Source organism: Mastomys coucha, unplaced genomic scaffold, assembly GCF_008632895.1.
Source record: "Mastomys coucha isolate ucsf_1 unplaced genomic scaffold, UCSF_Mcou_1 pScaffold21, whole genome shotgun sequence".
Taxonomy (NCBI): Eukaryota; Metazoa; Chordata; class Mammalia; order Rodentia; family Muridae; genus Mastomys; species Mastomys coucha.
The window spans coordinates 38,009,302-38,028,510 of NW_022196904.1; the positions used below are offsets into that span (position 1 = coordinate 38,009,302).

Below are 19,209 nucleotides of genomic sequence, written 5' to 3' on the forward strand. Positions count from 1 at the left end.
ACACGTGCTCCCACACTCACACACAGTGGTGGCCATGTGCACACGGACATACACTTGTACCAACACAGGGTTACCTCATCAACCCATTCATTCAGTAAAATGTCTATTGGGGGATGGGGGTGTGTTCAAAAGCAGATGTTCTGGAGCCAGGGGGTGGGAAAGCCGAGTTTCCAGTCCTGACTGTGTCATCGCTATCGGGTTATATGATCATGGATGAGTGACTTACTTAGCGTCTTGGGGCCTCAGTTTCCTTTGTAAAATTGAGAAGGTAGCCATGGCCACCAGGGAAATGCCCCCATGGATAAGAACACTTGCTGTGTAAGGAGGAGGACCTGAGTTCAAATCCCTAGCACCGGCATAGAAGTTGGGTGTGGCCACACAGGCAGCTTGTACCCACCTGAGGAAGGTGGAGATGGAAGGATTTCTGATGCTTCTGGCTGCCAGTGAACCTTCAAGCTCAGTGAGAGACCCCCATCTCCAGGGAACAAGGAAAGCAAAAGAGCGAGCAAGACACTGGGTGTCCTTCTGTGACCTCCCTGGCATACTCACATACAACACACGCATGGGGGTGGGGGACAATACAGCTTTGAGGGAACCTTAGAGTCAGTGTAGATCTGAATGAGACACAACACAGAGTGTGTAAGGTGGGTGTGGCTCAGAAGGTGTCACCACCAGTACTTACCTACCATCGGTCTGACTGTGTGTTGGAAACACTATCTAAAGAAGTTATTTCCAAAGGTGGTTATGTCATGTGATGTCCGGTGCACAGTAGATACTCAGTCAATATACTAGCTTGATGACTGAATGACTAAATGTTTGAATGTTACATCAAAGGGGGAAGCAGATGTCCTTAGAGCTTTCTCCTCCCACGAGGTATCCACCCACATTTGTCCATCCCAGGCCAGTCAGCAGTCTGTGGCAGAGCCCAGGCAGCTTCCAAGAGCCAGCCTCTCAGAGTGGATGGTGCTTATTCAAGCAGCAGCCCCTGAACTTCAGGCAGCTAGACCCCAAAACCCAGAGCCGACTCTGGCTAACTCCTGGTCCTAGCTTGGGTAGACACAGGAGTCCACGGGCTCTGACAGTCCCTGGTGCAGATGTAGGGTAGGCTGGGGCCTCTGGCTCGGCACAGGCAAGGCGTGTTTGCATTTGCTGAAGAATTTGGGTCCAGTCTGGGTACAAAACAAGCTTCAGGATTTGGAGCCACTGTCACTGGCTGTCACTGTTCCCAACCTTTGAATAAACCGACTGTTAAACTACCCAGGCCATCTCCTCCCTTCACACTTCCTCAAAAGGAAAGTGACATTTCCTCGTGCTTTTTAAAGCCCAGACTGGCTGGGCCAGGCCTGGGTGTGGGGTGGGGAGGGAGTGGGTGGCACCGGGAGTCACACAGCCCATGTCTCTCCTCACCTTGAGTGATCTCAGGATGCTGGGAATAGACATGGTCTCATCACCTCCCTGTGCGCCCCAGATTCCACTGCCGGTGCCCAGATTTCAAAGTCCCCGATCTTGCGCCCGAACCCAGGCTCTGAATGCCCTCTTCTGTTGCCGGTCTGTCCCATAGATGGGCCAGATACCATTGAGCAACAGCACAGACACCTTTAACTGCCCAGTGTCCTCGCTGGAAAGGTACCATGGTCACCTTGGGTCTACCTCCATGGGTGACACATGCCATGCTGGTGTCGGATGGACCCTGAGGTCTTTGTGTAGCAGCTGTTCCCATTGTCAAGGAGACAAAAGGGGCTGTGCCCACTGTCACTGTACACAGGTGTGCTGTCAGTGAGCACCCCAGTTGCCAGTACAGACCTGGGCCTACTCCTAGCCCCTGAGCCTACAGACTGCCCAATGTGGGGGCTGTGTGTGCCTGTTTCCAATGGGGGGCTAGAGAATGGTTATAGAGGGTGTTAGTGGCCACTTTAGCCACAGATTTGTGGAGAAAGAGGATCCTTTTTCGAGTTTGGAAATAGATGTGCTGTCATTGTAACAAAGCCCACATGGACCCAGACAGCAGCGGTACCTGTGAACCCACGATGGTGTGTTCAGCACATGTAGACAGGAGTGATGGCTCATTTCCTCAGAAGGCTGCAGGGAGTAGCTGTGCCCAACATGCACACAGAGGACTGAGGTCCACAGATCAGGAGGTGTGTGTGCCCACGGCCACCTCTGCACAGATGGGAAAAGGCTCTATGGTTTGGAGACGGGCCCTTCTTTCTCCTATTAGTTAGAAAACTTGGTTGGACCCTGAGGCAGAGCCAGGCATGATTGATGGAGCCAGTTATGTCGGCGACCTTGCATCCTCATGAAAACTGAGAGCACGTGAGTCACTAACACCCATCCGACTGGACTCTGGATGTGGGTGAATGTTATTGTATGTAAATCGCATCTCAGTGAAGCCTGGGTGTTAGTGTAAGATGATTCACAAGTACTCTGGGAGGAAAAAAAAGAAAAGTATAAGGAAAGTCGGCTTACTGGGGAGTCTGGTTCAGATTTTAACCTCATCAGATGGCGTGGGAATGGACCACAGAGATGCTGAGAAAAGGGCACAGCTGGTGTAAAGCCCTAAAGCAGACATGTATCCAACATGTTTGAGGATGCAGGTGTAGGCAGGAAGAAAAATGTGCATCTTAGTAGGAAGGAAGGCTGGAAGGGGACAGAAGCGCAGATCAGCAGGGCAGCTCCTACAGGAGAAGTGGAAGCCCTTGCTGCACCCTCTATAGAGAACTGACACAGTTGTGTGTGTGCCACAGCCGTGTGGGAAACAGGAGATGAGTCCAGAGACCGAGGCCACAAGCCATGGGAAAGATAATGGCATGGTGGTGGGGGAGCGGGAAGCACTGGGGGGTGGGGAGGGCTCAAAGTGGGGATTGGGTTTAAGCAGAACCAGCAGGGTTTCCTTATAGATTAAATGGGAAGCGCAACAGAGAGAGATGCTGAGGATGACTGTGAGTTTTTGGCAAGAACAACATCCTGGAAGGATGGAGCTGGAGAAGCCTGCGGGGGTGGCGGGTGCTCAGGAGTTTAGCTGCCAGGTTAAGCTTGAGTGAGTTACTAGAACACCACTTGGGAATGCCAGGGAGGTGGGTGCAGGAGACCTGCATTCAGGGGAAAAGCTGGGCTGGAGGGAAGCCTTTGGGAGTGTGCTGTGTGCTGTTCTCCTGACGGGAAGCAGAACTGGAGTCATAACTGAATCAGGTGGGGTGGGGTGGAGGGAGGGAGGTGATAGGGAGATGGAGAAGAGAAGCCAGGGCATCCTTCAAGTGTGAGGCTGGATGCAGGATGTGGAGAAGGAGTGCGAAAGGTATCAGGAGGCTGTGGGGTCCCACGGACTATACCAGAAGGAACTGAGTGGTCAGGAGCAGCTGGTAGTGCCGGAACCCCAGGGGAACCCCAGGGAACACTGGCTGCATTCTCTGCCCATCCTATGGCCTCTGTGCATACCAATGCTTCCTCTTGGAAGCCACTCTAGCCCCAGGGCTTGATAAAGGTCCATTGGATATCCTGTGTACTCCCCTCTGGGCCCTTGTCACCATATGTAGGTACATTTTTCCTGCATAGCCGCTTAACAAATGCCAGCTCACCTGCCATCTATGTTTGCTTCTCCTATTCGGTATCCTGAGCAGGCTGTGAGCACTCACCAGTGGCCCCTCATAGGCAATGTCCACTGCCCTTTCTGTGCCTGCTGTCCTAGAATAGTCTCTTATTCCACTCCCCCAAACACACACACACACACACACACACACACACACACACACACACACACACCATGAGTGTCCCATAGGATATAAAGTAGACACTGGAGCACGTTTCCCTAGTGGGTTCCTGATAAATTTCTTTTCTACCTCTTCCATGGAGCTCAGAACCTCAGTTTTCTCACATGCAGAATGGGGACAATTGAAGCCACACTGGTAGTGACCTAGATTGTTTGGTATGTGTGTGTATCTCTGTGTGTGTGTGTGTGTGTGTGTGTGTGTGTGTGTGTGTGTGTTGGCCACATGAGATTCAAAGTGGGAAGATAAGTAGTAAGTGATAGAAAAGCTGTATCCACTGCCACTATTATGGAAAGACTAAAGTCTTCCTTCCTTCAAAGGCAACTTGGGATAAATGTGAAGAGAAAGTGGAGAGGCACAGATTTTTTGAGAAAGCTGTTTTCAATCTCTGCCTGCCACATCTTAGGTGGACATGTCTCGGGGACACACAGAATCTAAATTTTTCTTCTTCTGCAAAATGGGTTTAAAAAGTTTCCTAGAGGGAAATGACGAGCCCTACGCTCTGTTGAGCATGCAGGATGATGATGTTCAATAGAGCTGTGTATCGCTGTGCTTGCAGTGGCTGTGGGGGGTGGGGGCAGCATGTGCCAGCCCTGGCCACCTATTGTGGGTGCTTAACATCAGCAGGCCTGACCTGGCTTGAGGAGGCTGGAAACTGGAGTGTGGGAGGAGCCTGGTGGGAGGTGGCCAACTCAGCGGGGTCCCAGCACTTCCCAGTGTGGTCTGTCACTCTGTTCTGTCCACTCCAGAGGGCAGCACTGGAGATGAAGGGGTGGAGGTGAATTTAGACAAGAGATATTTCTCTTGGAGGTGCCCAAAGACTGAGTGAGTGGCTGTGTCAGTGACCCACTGCAGGTGGTCACCAACAGAAACCTCTGTGCAGGCTCACTTGCAGGGGAGATTGCAAATGCCCCCTCTGGAGATCCTACAGCGGATTTCTTACTTCCTGCTCTGGGGAACCCTGTTTCTGTTTATCTTATTCCAGTCTGTGGTTTGGTTTTTTTTATCTAGAAAAGGTTTGGGGTGTGTTAGACACACCTCCAGAGAAAACAGATAAAAACAGTAGAGTTAGCTGAGTTCCCAGGCAGTCAGTAGGGCCTCTGACTCATGCCTCTCAGACGGCAAGCAAAGACGCACATGCACGGGGAGACACGCTTGTCCCAGTATCCAAGGGAGGTCCCATGTGGGACACTGATGTGCTTCTGAGTCTGACATATTACTGGAGAGGTGAGAGCAGGCCACCTGTTACCTCTACTGCCTGTTTCTCAGTGTGCTTTCCAGGAGAATGTCTCGGGCCTCTTCTGAACATGGGGGACACAGTAAGACAGTACAGCCACAGTCTCCCTGATGCCTCTGTCACACTGACAAAGTCTGGAGCCACACTGGAGTGTCCAGATGGGCTTACAGGGACACCACCATGATGTCTTGCGCCACATGGCCATGTCCTTAAAGGAGCTGGTGAGATGCAGGGAAACATGGGGCTCTAGGGCGGAGTGGGAACTGACCTACCATTGAGAACTCAGAGACTTCAGGGTCAGGATCCTTCCTCAGAGACCTCAGGCTCCTCCAAACAGAATATCTCGCTGGGTTGGCAGAGCTTTCTATGCCAGTGTGTGGAAAGCACCAGAGAAGCAGGACCCACTAGAGACCCATTGGCAAGAAAATGGGATAGAAAGTCACAGGCAGCTATGGCCCAGTCCCCACTTGCCCTGTGGCCTTGTTTGTCCTTCACCCCAAACCCCAAGTCCTCCCAGCCCCAAAGCAGAGAGCGTGTATCTCCTGGGGTGTTGGGTCTACACCCTCTGAGAACTATTCCCTCAGTGCTGGGCCTTGGATACAGCCGGTATGGTCCATGCAGTACAGGCCACAAGGACTGTACCTTCAGCTCCCTATCTCCTGCTGATGATCTGTAGTTAGTAGGCAGGTGACAGATAGAATTCAGGAGAAAAACAAAATAAAACAACTCTCCCCTTAGCTGTTGCCATAGCTCTTCTCCCCCTTCTCTGGTAATTTGGGAAAAAACCCAAAACCCTAAACCCTGTGTTAGAAGAGAAACTGCGGTCTGACTCTTGTTCTATAGAGCAGGGAACTGGCAGTTTGGGTGATTTCTGCACCCCCTAATTCTTCCCTGAATCTGGGGAAGTCCCAGGCCTCAGGGCCTTTCCGCCGTTTCCCCCAATTGTCTTAGTTCCTGAAGAGTGTTTATCATTGTTCCGATCTAAGGCCCATAGGACTACATTTCCCAGAGGTTACTACCCTGCTCTCAGACAATAATGTGGCAGAGGTGAGATTCGAACACTGCTGGATGGAAGCCACCCCCAGGCCTCCGCTATCTCAGATGGCTTTGCTTCCCAGTCTCTCTTGTGTTTCCTTGGACATCAGATTAGAGCTATGTGAAGTACCAGTCTCATCTTTTCTCATGAATCCCAAATGCCAAGTAGACCTGAGGGCCTCCAGGCCACCTGGGACATTAATGAAAAGAATATCTCTGCTTTTGTCCATACCTGCTGAACCAAGACTCCTTCCTGGGTGGGTCAGGGTTCTGCATTTGTACATCGCCTTTCTCAGTTTCCCCAAAGCCTCCACTGCCACCCTGGTCACATGAGCCTGTCCCATCTTCTTTTGCCTGCCCCTCCCCACCAGATTCCTCCTTGGAAGAGCTCTAACTGCAGGTCTCTGCCCACATTCTCACAGAGTCTGGGTCCATCCCTTTGCCCTTGTTGCTAAATCCTGGGGCTCTTTGCCCTAGCGTGTCAAATGCCCCCCCTCCCTAGCATGTGCCTTAAGCACACAGCCTGACACTGGGACCAGGGCTGGCCTGATCAGACAGTGTCCCTCTCTGACTTGGTCACTGTACTAATTATCCAGATAGGAAGTGGCCTTCGGCTGAGAGTAGACCTGGTCCTCTGAGGGATAATGGTGGTGTTTTGTGCCTCAGTTTCCCTGGTGACACCCAATCAATAGCCTCCTTTCTTTGGCTGTCAGCTGCTATGCTTCTCTGATGCTGAGCAGTGGACAATGGTGGATGGTAGATGGTGAGCTGGGTAGGTTGGGCAGGGCTGACAACACATTTTGGATGTCTCTTTGCTCCTGCTTTCTCTTAGTACTAGTGCCCTCTCTCCCTGCCCTTCCCCTCCCCGCTTTGCATTTACGTATATATGGTATACGTACACATGTGAGCTATAGCTTCCAGGTAGAGGTCTAAAGGAGTCAGTTTCCTCCTGCAACTGTGCACTCCAGGGATCAAACCCAAGTTGTAAGGCCTGGTGGAAAAGTGCCCTTACCTAACAAGACATCTCACTAGTCCCTGTGTACAGTCTAATTCCATCACTGTCGCATGGAAAGGAGTGAGGAGCTATCCAAGGCCACCCAGTAGAACTGGAACTAAAATTCAGGCTGGTTGACGTCAAGGTCATATAATTTCTGCTCAGCTGCTGCCTCCTTTGACAGAAGGACCTGAGCTTCTCTTGGCCCAGGGCAGAGAAGGTGGGGGAACTTGGAACCAAAAGGCTTGGAAGAGGGAGGCATGGTAGGGCATTGCCTGAGCAAAGGCTCAGAGCTTATCGTGATAAGAACCCCATGCCAGAGCCTCGTGTGACCCCTCAAGCATCGTGGGTCCTGTCTCTGCTCTTTTCAAGAGCCCCTCTGCCTTAGGCAGCTCGCGTCCCAGGCTGTGCCTCCATCTGCCTCCTGCACAAAGGGTGGCTTTTCACAGAAGATCTTGCAGGTCAACTCTATCTCAGTGTCCTGAGTTTCTAAGATCCACCTTTCTACAGTTCTGAGTAGAAATCAGCTCAAGACGCCATAAGTTCAATGGCATGTCAGTCAGGATACGGGCAGAAATCACATTTTAAGGATTTATGCATGTTATGCTTTAATAAAGTCCAAAGGGTGAAAGCACGAGATTCATCTGAGATGAAAGCATAGGACATCTTATAACACCTTATAACATCTTGCAACACCTTTGCCATTGTGGCCTGGTTAGGGTGTGACCAAGGATAGGACCGTAGAGGGTGGTGTCTGTCCTGGCTTCTGACTTCTATAAGACCTGAGCACTACCTTTCCTGATCCTGGACCAGCTCAGTACTGAGAATGCTGGGCTAGCAGCTTAGAAAAAGATTCTGTGCTATATTCAGCTGTGCCTCTTTGCTGAGCCTTCCTCCACCCCTACTTGTCTGGTCTCTTTCTTCTTGGACTGGTGTGTGAGTGACCATGTCTGGTGTGGAAAAGCGTCTGGATTCTGAGCTGAATCTCCATTTGGTCTTTGACATACCAGCCTCACTCTGATCTCTTCAGGAGATGATTTATCCATGTACACACACACTACAACCCACACATGCACACACTTATTCTTGAACATGCCTGCCCCTTGTACACAAACATATCATAGACAATACATGAGTCCTATATGTGCACACTCATGCACATACCACACCTCATATAAGCCCCAATGTATGTATGTATTTATATATATATACATATATATATATATAATATATGCATGTCCATTTAATACCACATAGATGCATCAGTGTACTTCACACATGTCTCCCCAAGTATACTTCTCCAACACACAGCAATTATACACTGCACACAGCCACTACTTAATTCTCCTTGAGCCTAGAGAGAATTCACATACACTGGTGACATTTTCACCATGCACACACACAACCAGCTCCTAAGTTACATGGGACTTCCCTGGATGCCTTTCCTAGTACACAGGGTTTCCAAACAGGCTCCCATGGGCACACTCTGCCATGCACACACACTCCACAGCTCATGCCACCTCAGAGCCCTGCAGGGAGCTCCTTCCGCCTACTGCTCCCTGAGCAGATGCCAGCAGGGGAGGAGTAGGGAGCAGGAGCAGGCGTCAGGACCCAAGCAGAGCACTGGGACCTCCCTGGGTTTAGTGCTGAAGGCTGTAGATAAAATAAACAAATAGAAAGGATTTGAGCTCTCCAAGGCTGTAGCCCTGTACACTGTGGGTGTACCAAACCTAAGGAAGTCCAGATGAGACTAATTCAGTTTCTAAGCCCAGCTCAACTGACAATTTATTTAAGACAATTGGCTGTCCTGTCTGCTCTGCATCACTGACTTCAATGGGTGTTGTGCATCGTGGGGTGGATTCCATTAGGCAGAAAACCTGACCTGCAGTTTCTGAGAGCCTGAAACCTGGATCATGGACCTGCTTAGCCATCGTGGGCTCCTATTGCCTGCAACCTTGCCCCCCCTCAGAATCTAGCTCTCACTTTCATGGTGGAGGGAGGGGAGACTGGGACTGGTCAACATCACACAGCTAGTGAGTGGCCAAGCATCATGTCAGTCCCTGTAGCATGTTCCGACCAAAGCTTGTTCCTGAAATGCAGATGGTAGGAAGACAGATCTCCACGGTGAACCCCTGAACAGCTCTGAAAGGCAAGCACAATTTTCTAAAGGCAAGTGTGGCATAAATAATTCATAAGTGAGAGTCATAGCACATATTGGTCATTTCAATAGATAGTAGGTTGCCTTTCCGATTTATGGTTTCAGGGGTGGGGCTGTGATAAAAATACCTTGGTGATTTCTAAAACATCTTAAGTCAACAGATCCCTAGTAGGTTTGTCTGACTTTACAGCCAACAGCTTCACCATCCTGGTTACCATAGAAATGGGATGCCTTGCTCTGTTGCTATGGCTACCACTTTCTAGAACACAATTGGTGGGTCTCATGGTTTGTGATTTGGTACTGGGGGGGAAAAAATAAAAAGAGCCAGAAACTACCAGATTGTGTTTGTGTAGCACCATCAAGCAGTTGCAGCTGAGTGTCCTGAATTTTACAAGGCAGCCACCTCGCTGGCCAGGTTGGGGGACAGCTACCTCTGGGCTACCTGACAGAGCTCTTCATCCTCACGTCATAGTCACAGGAGGGATCAGCTGACCTGGTCCTGACTATGGTGGGGCTGGGGCTCAGCTGCTCTGGGAAAGAGCTGGATAAAGGAGTTACCTTCACAGGAATGACAGCCTGAGAGTGACAGAGAAGGCTGAGGGGGCAGAGAGGCAAGACAGGCTGAAGCTGCCCGAGCTGTGGGAAACTCAGTCGCCCCCTAGCGGGGATGAGGTGGAGACAGGCAGAGGGCTGAGTGGAAACTGCCAGTAGGGTAGGAAGGTACCAGAGGCTGAAGTGCCTGGGGTGTGTGTGCGTGTGTGTGTGTGTGTGTGTGTGTGTGTGTGTGTGTGTATGTGTGTTCTCAAAGGGGATAGGAATGGGGGTTGTGTGCTACATGGTTCCAGCACTACTCCATGTATTGTGCACACGTGAGTTGTCTGTGCACATACCGTCAGAGTGTGGCAGGTTGGTGTGAGGTAACATACTTTGTGGAGGTCTCTATGGGTTGGCTCTTGTTTTCTGTGTATGGTCCAGGCACTGAGCTATATTCCCTACACCTATGCACTCGCGTCTGAGCTTAGAATGTCGGCTAAGTGTGTACTCCTGGTTATAGAGTCTATGGTCTGTGGGTGACTTGGCACACAGTTCATATAGGTCACAGGTCCCAAGGCTTGCCCTGTGGATGACGACCCCAGAATTACTCTGAAACTTGCTGTCCTGGACCTATCAGGAAGAGCTTACCTCCTTGTCTGGGGTCAGCGATCACCATGCTTGTGTGTGTCACCCCACCACCACCCCACCCCTGCCCCATCCTGGTCTTAGCTGTGCTCTCTGAATACTGAATGCTATGAGGTCTTTTCTACCAGGGGCTCAGAAAAGGCTGAAGGCTACATAGGATGCAGGCTGGACCACCCAAGGATGCTCTCAATCACTGGTCCATCCTCAAAGGGCTGCTTCTGTTCCAGAGTTACTGAATCTGGGTACCAAGGCCTAGGATCCACAAAGGTGTGGCCAAGATCACGTCTGGTTGGATCTAGTCACCTCTGTCCTTCATCAGTTACATGGGACAGCACACCCAGCTCTTAGGGAGTTTGGGAAAAGGTGGCCATAGTCAACATTCAATCCAGGGCTTGGCTTCTCAGCAAAGCTCAGGCAGCTTGGTGGTAAGAGAGTTTATTGTCTGAGTTGAGTAAGCTTGGCCTGTCTCAACTCCCTTACCCTCTTTGAAGCCTTTGGCTTGGTCCCCAGATCTTTGTTCCCACCTTTCCTTTTGGACACAATATGGATCTGACTGACTGTTCTACAAGACAGGGTACACAGTAGGTCACGGAACTTTGGTAGTTTTCCCTCTCTCCTCCCAACCTTGGGTCCGGCAAAGGGAAGAGCTGTTTTGGCTTTGGATGGGTCCTGGCTGCTTTCCTGCTGGCCTCTAAGCTTAATGGAACACTGGGGTGTCTCAGCACCCCAGAAGTTGTTTCTTCCACAGCCCAGAAATGATCCCAGAGGTCTTCAGGGCCCTGTGCTTGCTCGGTGGTGGTTCAGCCTTGTGGCAGCAGAGGCTGAGAAGACAGAGGTCAGGGAGTCTATCTAGGCTCTTCCTTTCTGTCTGGCTCTAGTCTGACTCTTGCTTTCCACCCTCTATCCTCCACTGTTTGTGCAGTGCAGCCCAGACTGCACCTTGAGCCTTGAAAAGCATGGCTCAAGAACAAAATGAGTCAAATGTGGTGGCGTATGCTTGTGAGCCTAGAGTTGAGGGGCAGAGACAGGTGGGCCTCTGGAGCTCACTGGCCAATCGCTATAGCTGAATCAGTGAGTCACAGGCCAAGTGAGCATGGGTTGTTTGATAAGCATGGGTTTTCCCATGCTAATCTTGCGTGTGTTGCATGTATTAATTTCTGGTATCTTCCTTAGTTGCTCTCATGTTTTGGAGACAGGGCCTCTCACTTGACCTGTGGCTCACTGATTCAGCTATAGTGATTGGCCAGTGAGCTCCAGAGGCCCACCTGTCTCTGCCCCTCAGCTGTAGGCTCACAAGCATACGCCACCACATTTGACTCTTTTTTGTTCATGTTAACGATTTATTTCAGTTGTAGTTCACATGTGCGAGTGTTTGTCTGCATGTATGTATGTATGTGCACCATGTACATACATGGTACCTGTGGAGGCCATTGGATTCTCTCTAGAATGAAAGCTATAGATGTTATGGGCCACCATGTAAGTTCTGGGAATTGAATCTAGGCTCTTGAAAGAGCAGTAAATGGTCCTAACTGCTGAGCCACCTCTACATCTCCAACTTTTATTTTAAAACATGGGTTTTGGGGATGAATTCCAGGATCCATGCTTGCATGGCAAGCACTTTACCAACCGAGCCATCTCCTCAGCCTCTCTATGCTAATCTTAATAGGATCTGACCTATCCCTAGACATCCATGTCCCTATGAAGATCACTATTATGAGGGGACAAATCAGAGACCTCTGAGGGCTTGTGGGCCTCCTGGGACATCAATGCCCTGTCTGAGCTATTCTCCTGAGCCTTTGCAAACACTAACGAGCCATCGCAGGAGACAGACTCGTGGCTTTCCTGGGTGATTGTAGAGATTCCTTGAGGAGTGCCTTGGCAAGCTGCCTCCCGAGTACCACAGCTGCCAATGGGAGCCTCACCCCAGGGAAGGGCTATTAACGGGGCACTGAGGATGCATGGGATTTTCCACACAGAGTGTGTATGGCTAGAAGTCTCCTGGAAGAAGGAGCCTTGGGTGCAAAATCACAACGGTGGTGAGACACTCTGTTCAGAATGGCAGAGAGGTGCATGTGGCAAACATGTTGGGTACATGTAGGGTGAGGATCCTGAGAAATCAAGTGCAGCCAGGGCACAGTGATCCTGGTGTGCCAGGCTGGGGACTCTCGGCTTTTCCCTGTGGGTGATGTGGCAGCTGGCAGGGGCAGCTCTGGGACCAGTAGCCATGTGGCAGAGATTGAAGCCTAGAGCCAGCTTTGATAGCAGTGGCCCTGTTGAGAGAGGATACAGAGGAAAAGGCTATGGCAGGGGTCTCTGCAGCAGGGTGGTTGGCCTGTCCTTAGGAAGTCTAGGCTGTGAAGGCCAAGCTCTAAGGGAGGCCTGGGGGAGTCCAGGTCCAAATACATAGCATATGAGGATGTTCTTTTTTTCTCCAAGGACATGATGATGTGAGAAAGGCTGCAGAACTGTGTGAACTGGGGTTGAAGGTGGATGACTTTCCTTTTGCCTCTACTCTGTTTTCCTGGCTTGTCCTCCATGCATCCCAGGTCTGGAAGAGCTGGATCCCGAGAGAAGAGCTTCCTGGAGTCAGAAGACCTCTTCTCTGCCCCACTTCCCTTGGCTTTTGCTAGCCCCACATGCTTCGAGGGGTGGAGGGGCTCATGTTTTCAACCCACTGCCTTGCAGGGGTTCTGTGTGTGTCTCCTCCTGAGCTGAACAGGGAGCTCCCTGAGAGGTGGAGAGAAGCCTTATCTCTGTGCTGGTGCTTAGTGAAGAGAGTCAGGAAGAAAGGATGGATGGGGGAACTGAAGGCGGCTGAGCAGTGGACAGGTGAGGAAAGGAAAGAGGGGGAGGACAGAAGAAGGAAGGAGGGAGATAGTTTGAATAGAAGAAAGGGAGAGGAGAGAAGGAAGAAAGAATGAGCGGATGCCTGGATGTGTGCATGAATAGAAGGTGGGTACGTGCACAGAAGGGATAGCAGAAGGAAGGAAAGGAGAAAGCAAGGCAGGAAGGAAAGATGCAAATGGGTTGCATTTGAGAGTAGCCCACGAGAAAGGTTCTTCTGAGAATCACATTGCTATTAAACCAACAGTATGCCAGCGCACCATAACAAGCAGCTTACCCAGATCTCTCTCCTGTCTGTGGGCTCAGGTAGTGTGCAGCATGACCCCCTAAGACTGCTGGCGCTCTAAAGTGCTCTCTTTCCTGTTCTCCACTTCCTCCCTACCTGCAGCCCAGAACATGGTTTGGAAGATCCACTTAGTTCTTGGTACCCAGATCCTTCAGCAAGTTGGGCTCCAGGCCCCATAGTCTTGGTCAACCCAACCAAGCCATACAGGGACTCCCAGAGCATACCCCTGGAATGGAAGAAGGGTGTCTGCGCCCATCCACACTAAGGCCAAAGCAATCTGCTGCTGATTGGGGAGGGTGGGGGCACTCTTTAGGCAAGCAGGCTGGAGTCAAAGGGAACAGACATGGCTTCTGGGATCCGGCTTCCTGTAGAGCGGTTTCCTTGTATCTCTTTGCACACGCCAGTCCCAGAATTACAGTCAGCATAGCCAACCATGACAAACACCTCAGATTTCAGTGGCTTAACACAGTACAAACTTTTGAGGGTTTTTTTTTTCCTTTGTTTTTGTGTCTCATGAGAATATTTGTACTTACTGACAGCTAACCCTAACGGAGCCAGGCTCCTTCTCCTTTGTGGCTCTGTTGGACCCCAACATCAGTGTTTGGCTGGCAGCTACAGAAGGAGCTCTAAGTGAACACGGATGCAGGCTTTGCTGTCCAGGCTCAGCAGCAGCACCTACCCCACCCCAGACCCCCAGGCTCTGAGGAGGATAACGTGGCTTGTCAGCTTAGGTTGTGTTGGAGTGGAGGGGCTCTGTGCATTGTCTGCCCCTGGTGTGGCACGCTGTGCCTGGGCCTGCAAGGCTTTCTAGGGTCCTCCACTCTGAATGGGAAGCCTTTACCCTGACACCCTGTGTTTCTCACCCACAGTATGTGGCCTTTGCCTCCCTCTTCTTCATCCTGGTCTCCATCACAACCTTCTGTCTGGAGACCCACGAGCGCTTCAACCCCATTGTGAACAAGACAGAAATCGAGAACGTTCGAAATGGCACACAAGTGCGGTACTACCGGGAAGCGGAGACAGAGGCCTTCCTCACCTACATCGAGGGCGTCTGCGTGGTCTGGTTTACCTTCGAGTTCCTCATGCGTGTTGTCTTCTGTCCCAACAAGGTGGAGTTCATCAAGAACTCCCTCAATATCATTGACTTTGTGGCCATCCTCCCCTTCTACCTGGAGGTGGGCCTAAGTGGCCTGTCCTCTAAAGCTGCCAAGGATGTTCTGGGCTTCCTGCGTGTCGTCCGCTTCGTGCGTATCCTGCGTATCTTCAAGCTGACCCGACACTTTGTGGGCCTGCGGGTCCTGGGCCACACGCTCCGAGCCAGCACCAACGAGTTCCTGCTGCTTATCATCTTCCTGGCCCTGGGTGTGCTCATCTTCGCCACCATGATCTACTACGCTGAGAGGATAGGGGCACAGCCCAATGACCCCAGTGCCAGCGAACACACGCACTTTAAAAATATTCCCATCGGCTTCTGGTGGGCTGTGGTCACCATGACGACACTGGGCTATGGAGACATGTATCCTCAGACGTGGTCTGGGATGCTGGTGGGAGCGTTGTGTGCTCTGGCTGGTGTGCTGACCATTGCCATGCCGGTGCCCGTCATCGTGAACAACTTTGGGATGTACTACTCTTTAGCCATGGCTAAGCAGAAACTACCAAAGAAAAAAAAGAAGCATATTCCGCGGCCACCACAACTGGGATCTCCCAATTATTGTAAATCTGTCGTAAACTCTCCACACCACAGTACTCAGAGTGACACATGTCCGCTGGCCCAGGAAGAAATTTTAGAAATTAACAGAGCAGGTAGGAAACCTCTTAGAGGCATGTCGATCTGACCTTTCACCTCCGCCCCCTGTAGCAATGATTCCAGATCCAGTCAGACTGCTTCCTTAGTTCCATGGGCGACCCAGGACCCTGTGCCCAATCTTGAGGTGTGGAGCCTGGGGCCCCAGGGAGATGCTGGGCGGCCAAATTCAGAACGCAAGAGCTTGCTAGAGGAACCTCACTGGTGGCCCTGGGTAAGGAGGTTGATGTGGTTGGTCTCATGAGTTCTGAAGAGACCCCAAGGAAGTTTGCTGAGGACTCTTTTAGCAGAAGCCTAGAGGCTGCTGCTCAGTTGGAAGGAGTCAGGCATGAGTCTCTGACAGGCTACTAACCCAGTGGTAGGCAGGGACAGACAGAATGGGGCTGATTCAGAGACACCATACAGCCTTTGATTTGGTCTTTAACATGCGTGCCTTCAGGCTGTATAGACTGGCAGAGTGGTCCATGAGATCTGGCAGCTGGGTCCCTGAAAAGGCAGTAGCCAGGATTCTCAGCCCTAGCAGAACCTGTCTCTATAGCTGAGTAGATTCCTGCCCTGACGCCGGCCTGCTACCCAGCTCCAGGTCCCTGCTAGGAGTCGCCCCTAGCCTTCTGTGACAAGCTTACTCACCCCATAGCATGCCGAACCAACTCATCCTCTGCCACTACTGTAGAGTTTAGCATTTCTCTTTAGGAACCTGTTGGAGTGACTCTGGCTTTCACGTTGTCTGTTTGGGTTGATGGTCCAGTGGGAGTTTCTGGTGACCTTCTGATGGAAGTGGCTGGTGAGCAAAGGACTTAGAGGGGGGCCACACCCCAGGCAGCTTAGACGAAAGCATTATGGACCAGCAACAACCTCCCACCACTGAGAGTTGTCCCCACACCTAGCAGTAGGGACTGTAGCAGCAGCAGCAGCAATACAAGACATCCCAACCACTTACCCACGCATTCACTGGGAGATGGGGGTGGGGGTGGGGGTGGGGTAAAACAATACTAGTCACCGAGGGATATATTCTCATATTCCATGGCTAGTGGCTCATTATGGGACTATCTCAGTTTTATGAGAACCTGCGCATAGCACATAAAGTTGACCATGGGGCTCTGGTCTGAAGATGAAAACCCATAGTCTACCTCTACCCATGGAATCCCATTGACTTAACTCTGAGGAGACAGGGATCTCCAAGGAACAGATGATCCAGAGAAGAATGACGACACTGAGCTCAGAGGTACCGGGTGAGTGTGGGGTTGATGTGTGCTGTTTGATTCGTTTAGTCTATGAAAAGCACCCTATGCCTAGGTCTGGCAGGGGGCTGCGAACTAGCTCAGCCTCAGGTGAGGACAGCTCCCTTTCACTTGGGTGGCCTCCCTCAGTGGATGATTGATGTCCTTCGCTGCTGGTGTGCTATCAGATTCACACCCCTCCCCCCACCTTCAGTCTGGCTGGGGCAGCCTAAACCATGCCCTGAGGCCTGCTTTTTTGTCCAGCCCTCTCACCCATTCCTTGCCCCTTCCTTCCTGAGATTCCTGTAGGTACATAAGCAAAATGTGGCTTGGGGTCTAGGTTGGGGCAGGGAGTCCAGGGGCCCTGAGGTAGAGATAGGCTCCTGATCAAGCCATGCCTCTGTTTTGGGAAGCCCCAGGCCTACCCTTTTTGTTTTGAGTTAGCTAGCCATTTTACCCCAGGAGCTACTACCAGGGCAAGGACAGTTTCCCCAGCTCTGGGTGGCCTACCCTCTCCCCAGCTCCACTGTGGGTCCCAGCAGGAAGTGCTCAGCCCAAGGGTTATCACATGACCCTCCTCAGCCCTTCTGACTCATCTCCCCTAACACTGTGTCAGTCAGGATTTGGTGCTCAAAACTGGAGCCCCAGGTCAAGCCCATTGATGATCCCCGCTCACTCTAGCCAGATTCCTCTGCATACCCAGACAGTGACATTATTATCCATGTACTGGGGACACACACACACACACACACACACACACACACACACAGAGAGAGAGCTAATCCTAAGGACATTAGCCCTTTCCTCATGTTGCAGCTGATCTACAAAGCCTACGAGTTCCTGTAAAATTTCTTCTGGGTTCCTTAGCCTTGCTGAGCCTTACTTAGCAGGCGTGCCTGGGAGATCCCTTGCCCTGGTTCCAGGTTTCAGGAATTCGGATATCTCTGGTTTGGGCAGTCTTATGACTAGCTGCCTGAGCTCAAACTCCCTCTTTCTAATACATACACGCGCACACACACACACACACACACACACACACACACACACACACACACATTCCTCTTTCCCTTGCTATTTTGGTGCTGTTCTCATGTTCAGCCCTCCAACCTCTCAGCTCTAAGATTCCAGTCCCACCGTTTGCCCCATCTTTCACCAGAGCACTGCTCACCCGGGATGCTGGCATAGGAGACCAGGGTTATCTATTGCTGGAGCATATGAGGTCCCAGAGCCTGTCTTCACCCATCCCTGGATCACAGGCTTCCTTCCTCTTTAACCCCTTTCTCCTTATACACCTGGGTGGGCAATGGCTGGAGGTGAGGGAGTAGAGCAAGTAAAGAGAGGCCTTAAGAAAGCAAATGTGATGGGTAGAGACTAGGCCCCATGGGAATGTGGGAGATGAGATGAGGTCCCACAGGGTCCTTCAGCAGAGGCAGTCACACAGACCCCCAAACAGAGCTTTCTCTAGTTCCATTTCTAACTCTTAGGGACTGAGCTAGAGTGCTGGGCTCAGCACTGCAGCTAGGCCTCCAGCTCCTAACCCTCGCCTCCACCTCTCAGTGAAGCCACAGTCTGTCTGTCTGTCTGTTTGTCCGTCCGTCCGTCCGTCCCAGGGATGTTGTGATCTCTTTCTTTGGGCCATGGCTTGAATGGCCTCTGTATTTGTGCAGTCTTGTCCTGAGGGGCTGCCAAGGGTTCAGGTCTCACCTGGCTATGAGCTGGGAGGCATGGAGAAGGATTGTCAGAGACTGAGCTCCCTGGAGCAGCTGCTGTCCTCTCAGAAGGACAGCTCTTTCCTTCCTCACTTACAGAGGGGCCAACCACTTGCTCTGGGCAGCTTAAAGTGTCTGCTGTCCCCTGTCCTGCCATGTCCATTCTTGTGTGTCTTAAATCTGCTCTTGTGATGAGTCAGACCTTTGTGGTGTGGGGTCCCAGGGTTACAGGTCCCCCACAGAGGGATACAGGTAGCGGGTTTGGCTCCTTTCTTGCCAGTGTGTGTGCAGAGCCAAAGCACAATATCAGAGATGCCCCACTCCCACCACCCCCAGGAGCTACCGCTGCAGCCTCTGGTGGTCTTTGGGGGAGTAGTTTCTTTTATGAGCATCAGAATCCAAAGTCCCTATTGCTAGGCCCTCCAGCTGTCCTCTCCTGGGCTGCAGTGGCTGCCTGGGACTAGTTAGTGCTAGACCACGGGGTGGTTGGGAAGGTGGCAGAATTGGGGGCAGAATTAATAGGGTGAGACGTGAGACAGGTGGTCAAAGAGAACCCAGCTTCAAGGCAGGGCTGGCAGCATGGACCCAGAGTGGAGTCCACACTGGCCACATGGGCAAAGGGAGATCTGAGGAGAAATGAGATGATCTTGAAGGCCAGGCCAGGCATGGGTGTTCTTTTCTGTGTTGTTCATATATTCTCTCTCTCTCTCTCTCTCTCTCTCTCTCTCTCTCTCTCTCTCTCTCTCTCTCTCTCCCTCCCTCCCTCCCTCCCTCCCTCCCACTAATCTCTCTCTCTCTCTTTCTCTTTCTCTCTCTGTGTTTTGTTGCCTGAGTGTGCTGGTTCCCATGACCGTGCCTCTCACGGCTTGTCCCCCTTTAGCCTGGGGTGTTTTCCCCTGAGTCGCAGCTGGGCAGAGCCCTTTGGGGCAAACCCAAGGCAACGCCCAGCCCACATAATCCCAGTCCAGTTCTGTGTGCG

General features: G+C 51.5%; 1 protein-coding gene across 3 annotated transcripts in view; it reads left to right on the forward strand.

The window, feature by feature from the left end:
* The window catches only part of Kcnc1 (potassium voltage-gated channel subfamily C member 1), a 42,781-nt gene that overhangs the window by 16,989 nt on the left and 6,583 nt on the right, over positions 1-19,209 (forward strand). For 2 of the 3 annotated variants that reach the window (XM_031386706.1, XM_031386707.1), the window contains exon 2: positions 14,367-15,300. In XM_031386706.1, coding sequence (XP_031242566.1) covers positions 14,367-15,300 — 934 coding nt within the window. Of the gene's footprint in view, positions 1-14,366; positions 16,534-19,209 lie in introns of all 3 variants that reach the window. The other variant, XR_004123037.1, reaches the window with a different exon arrangement.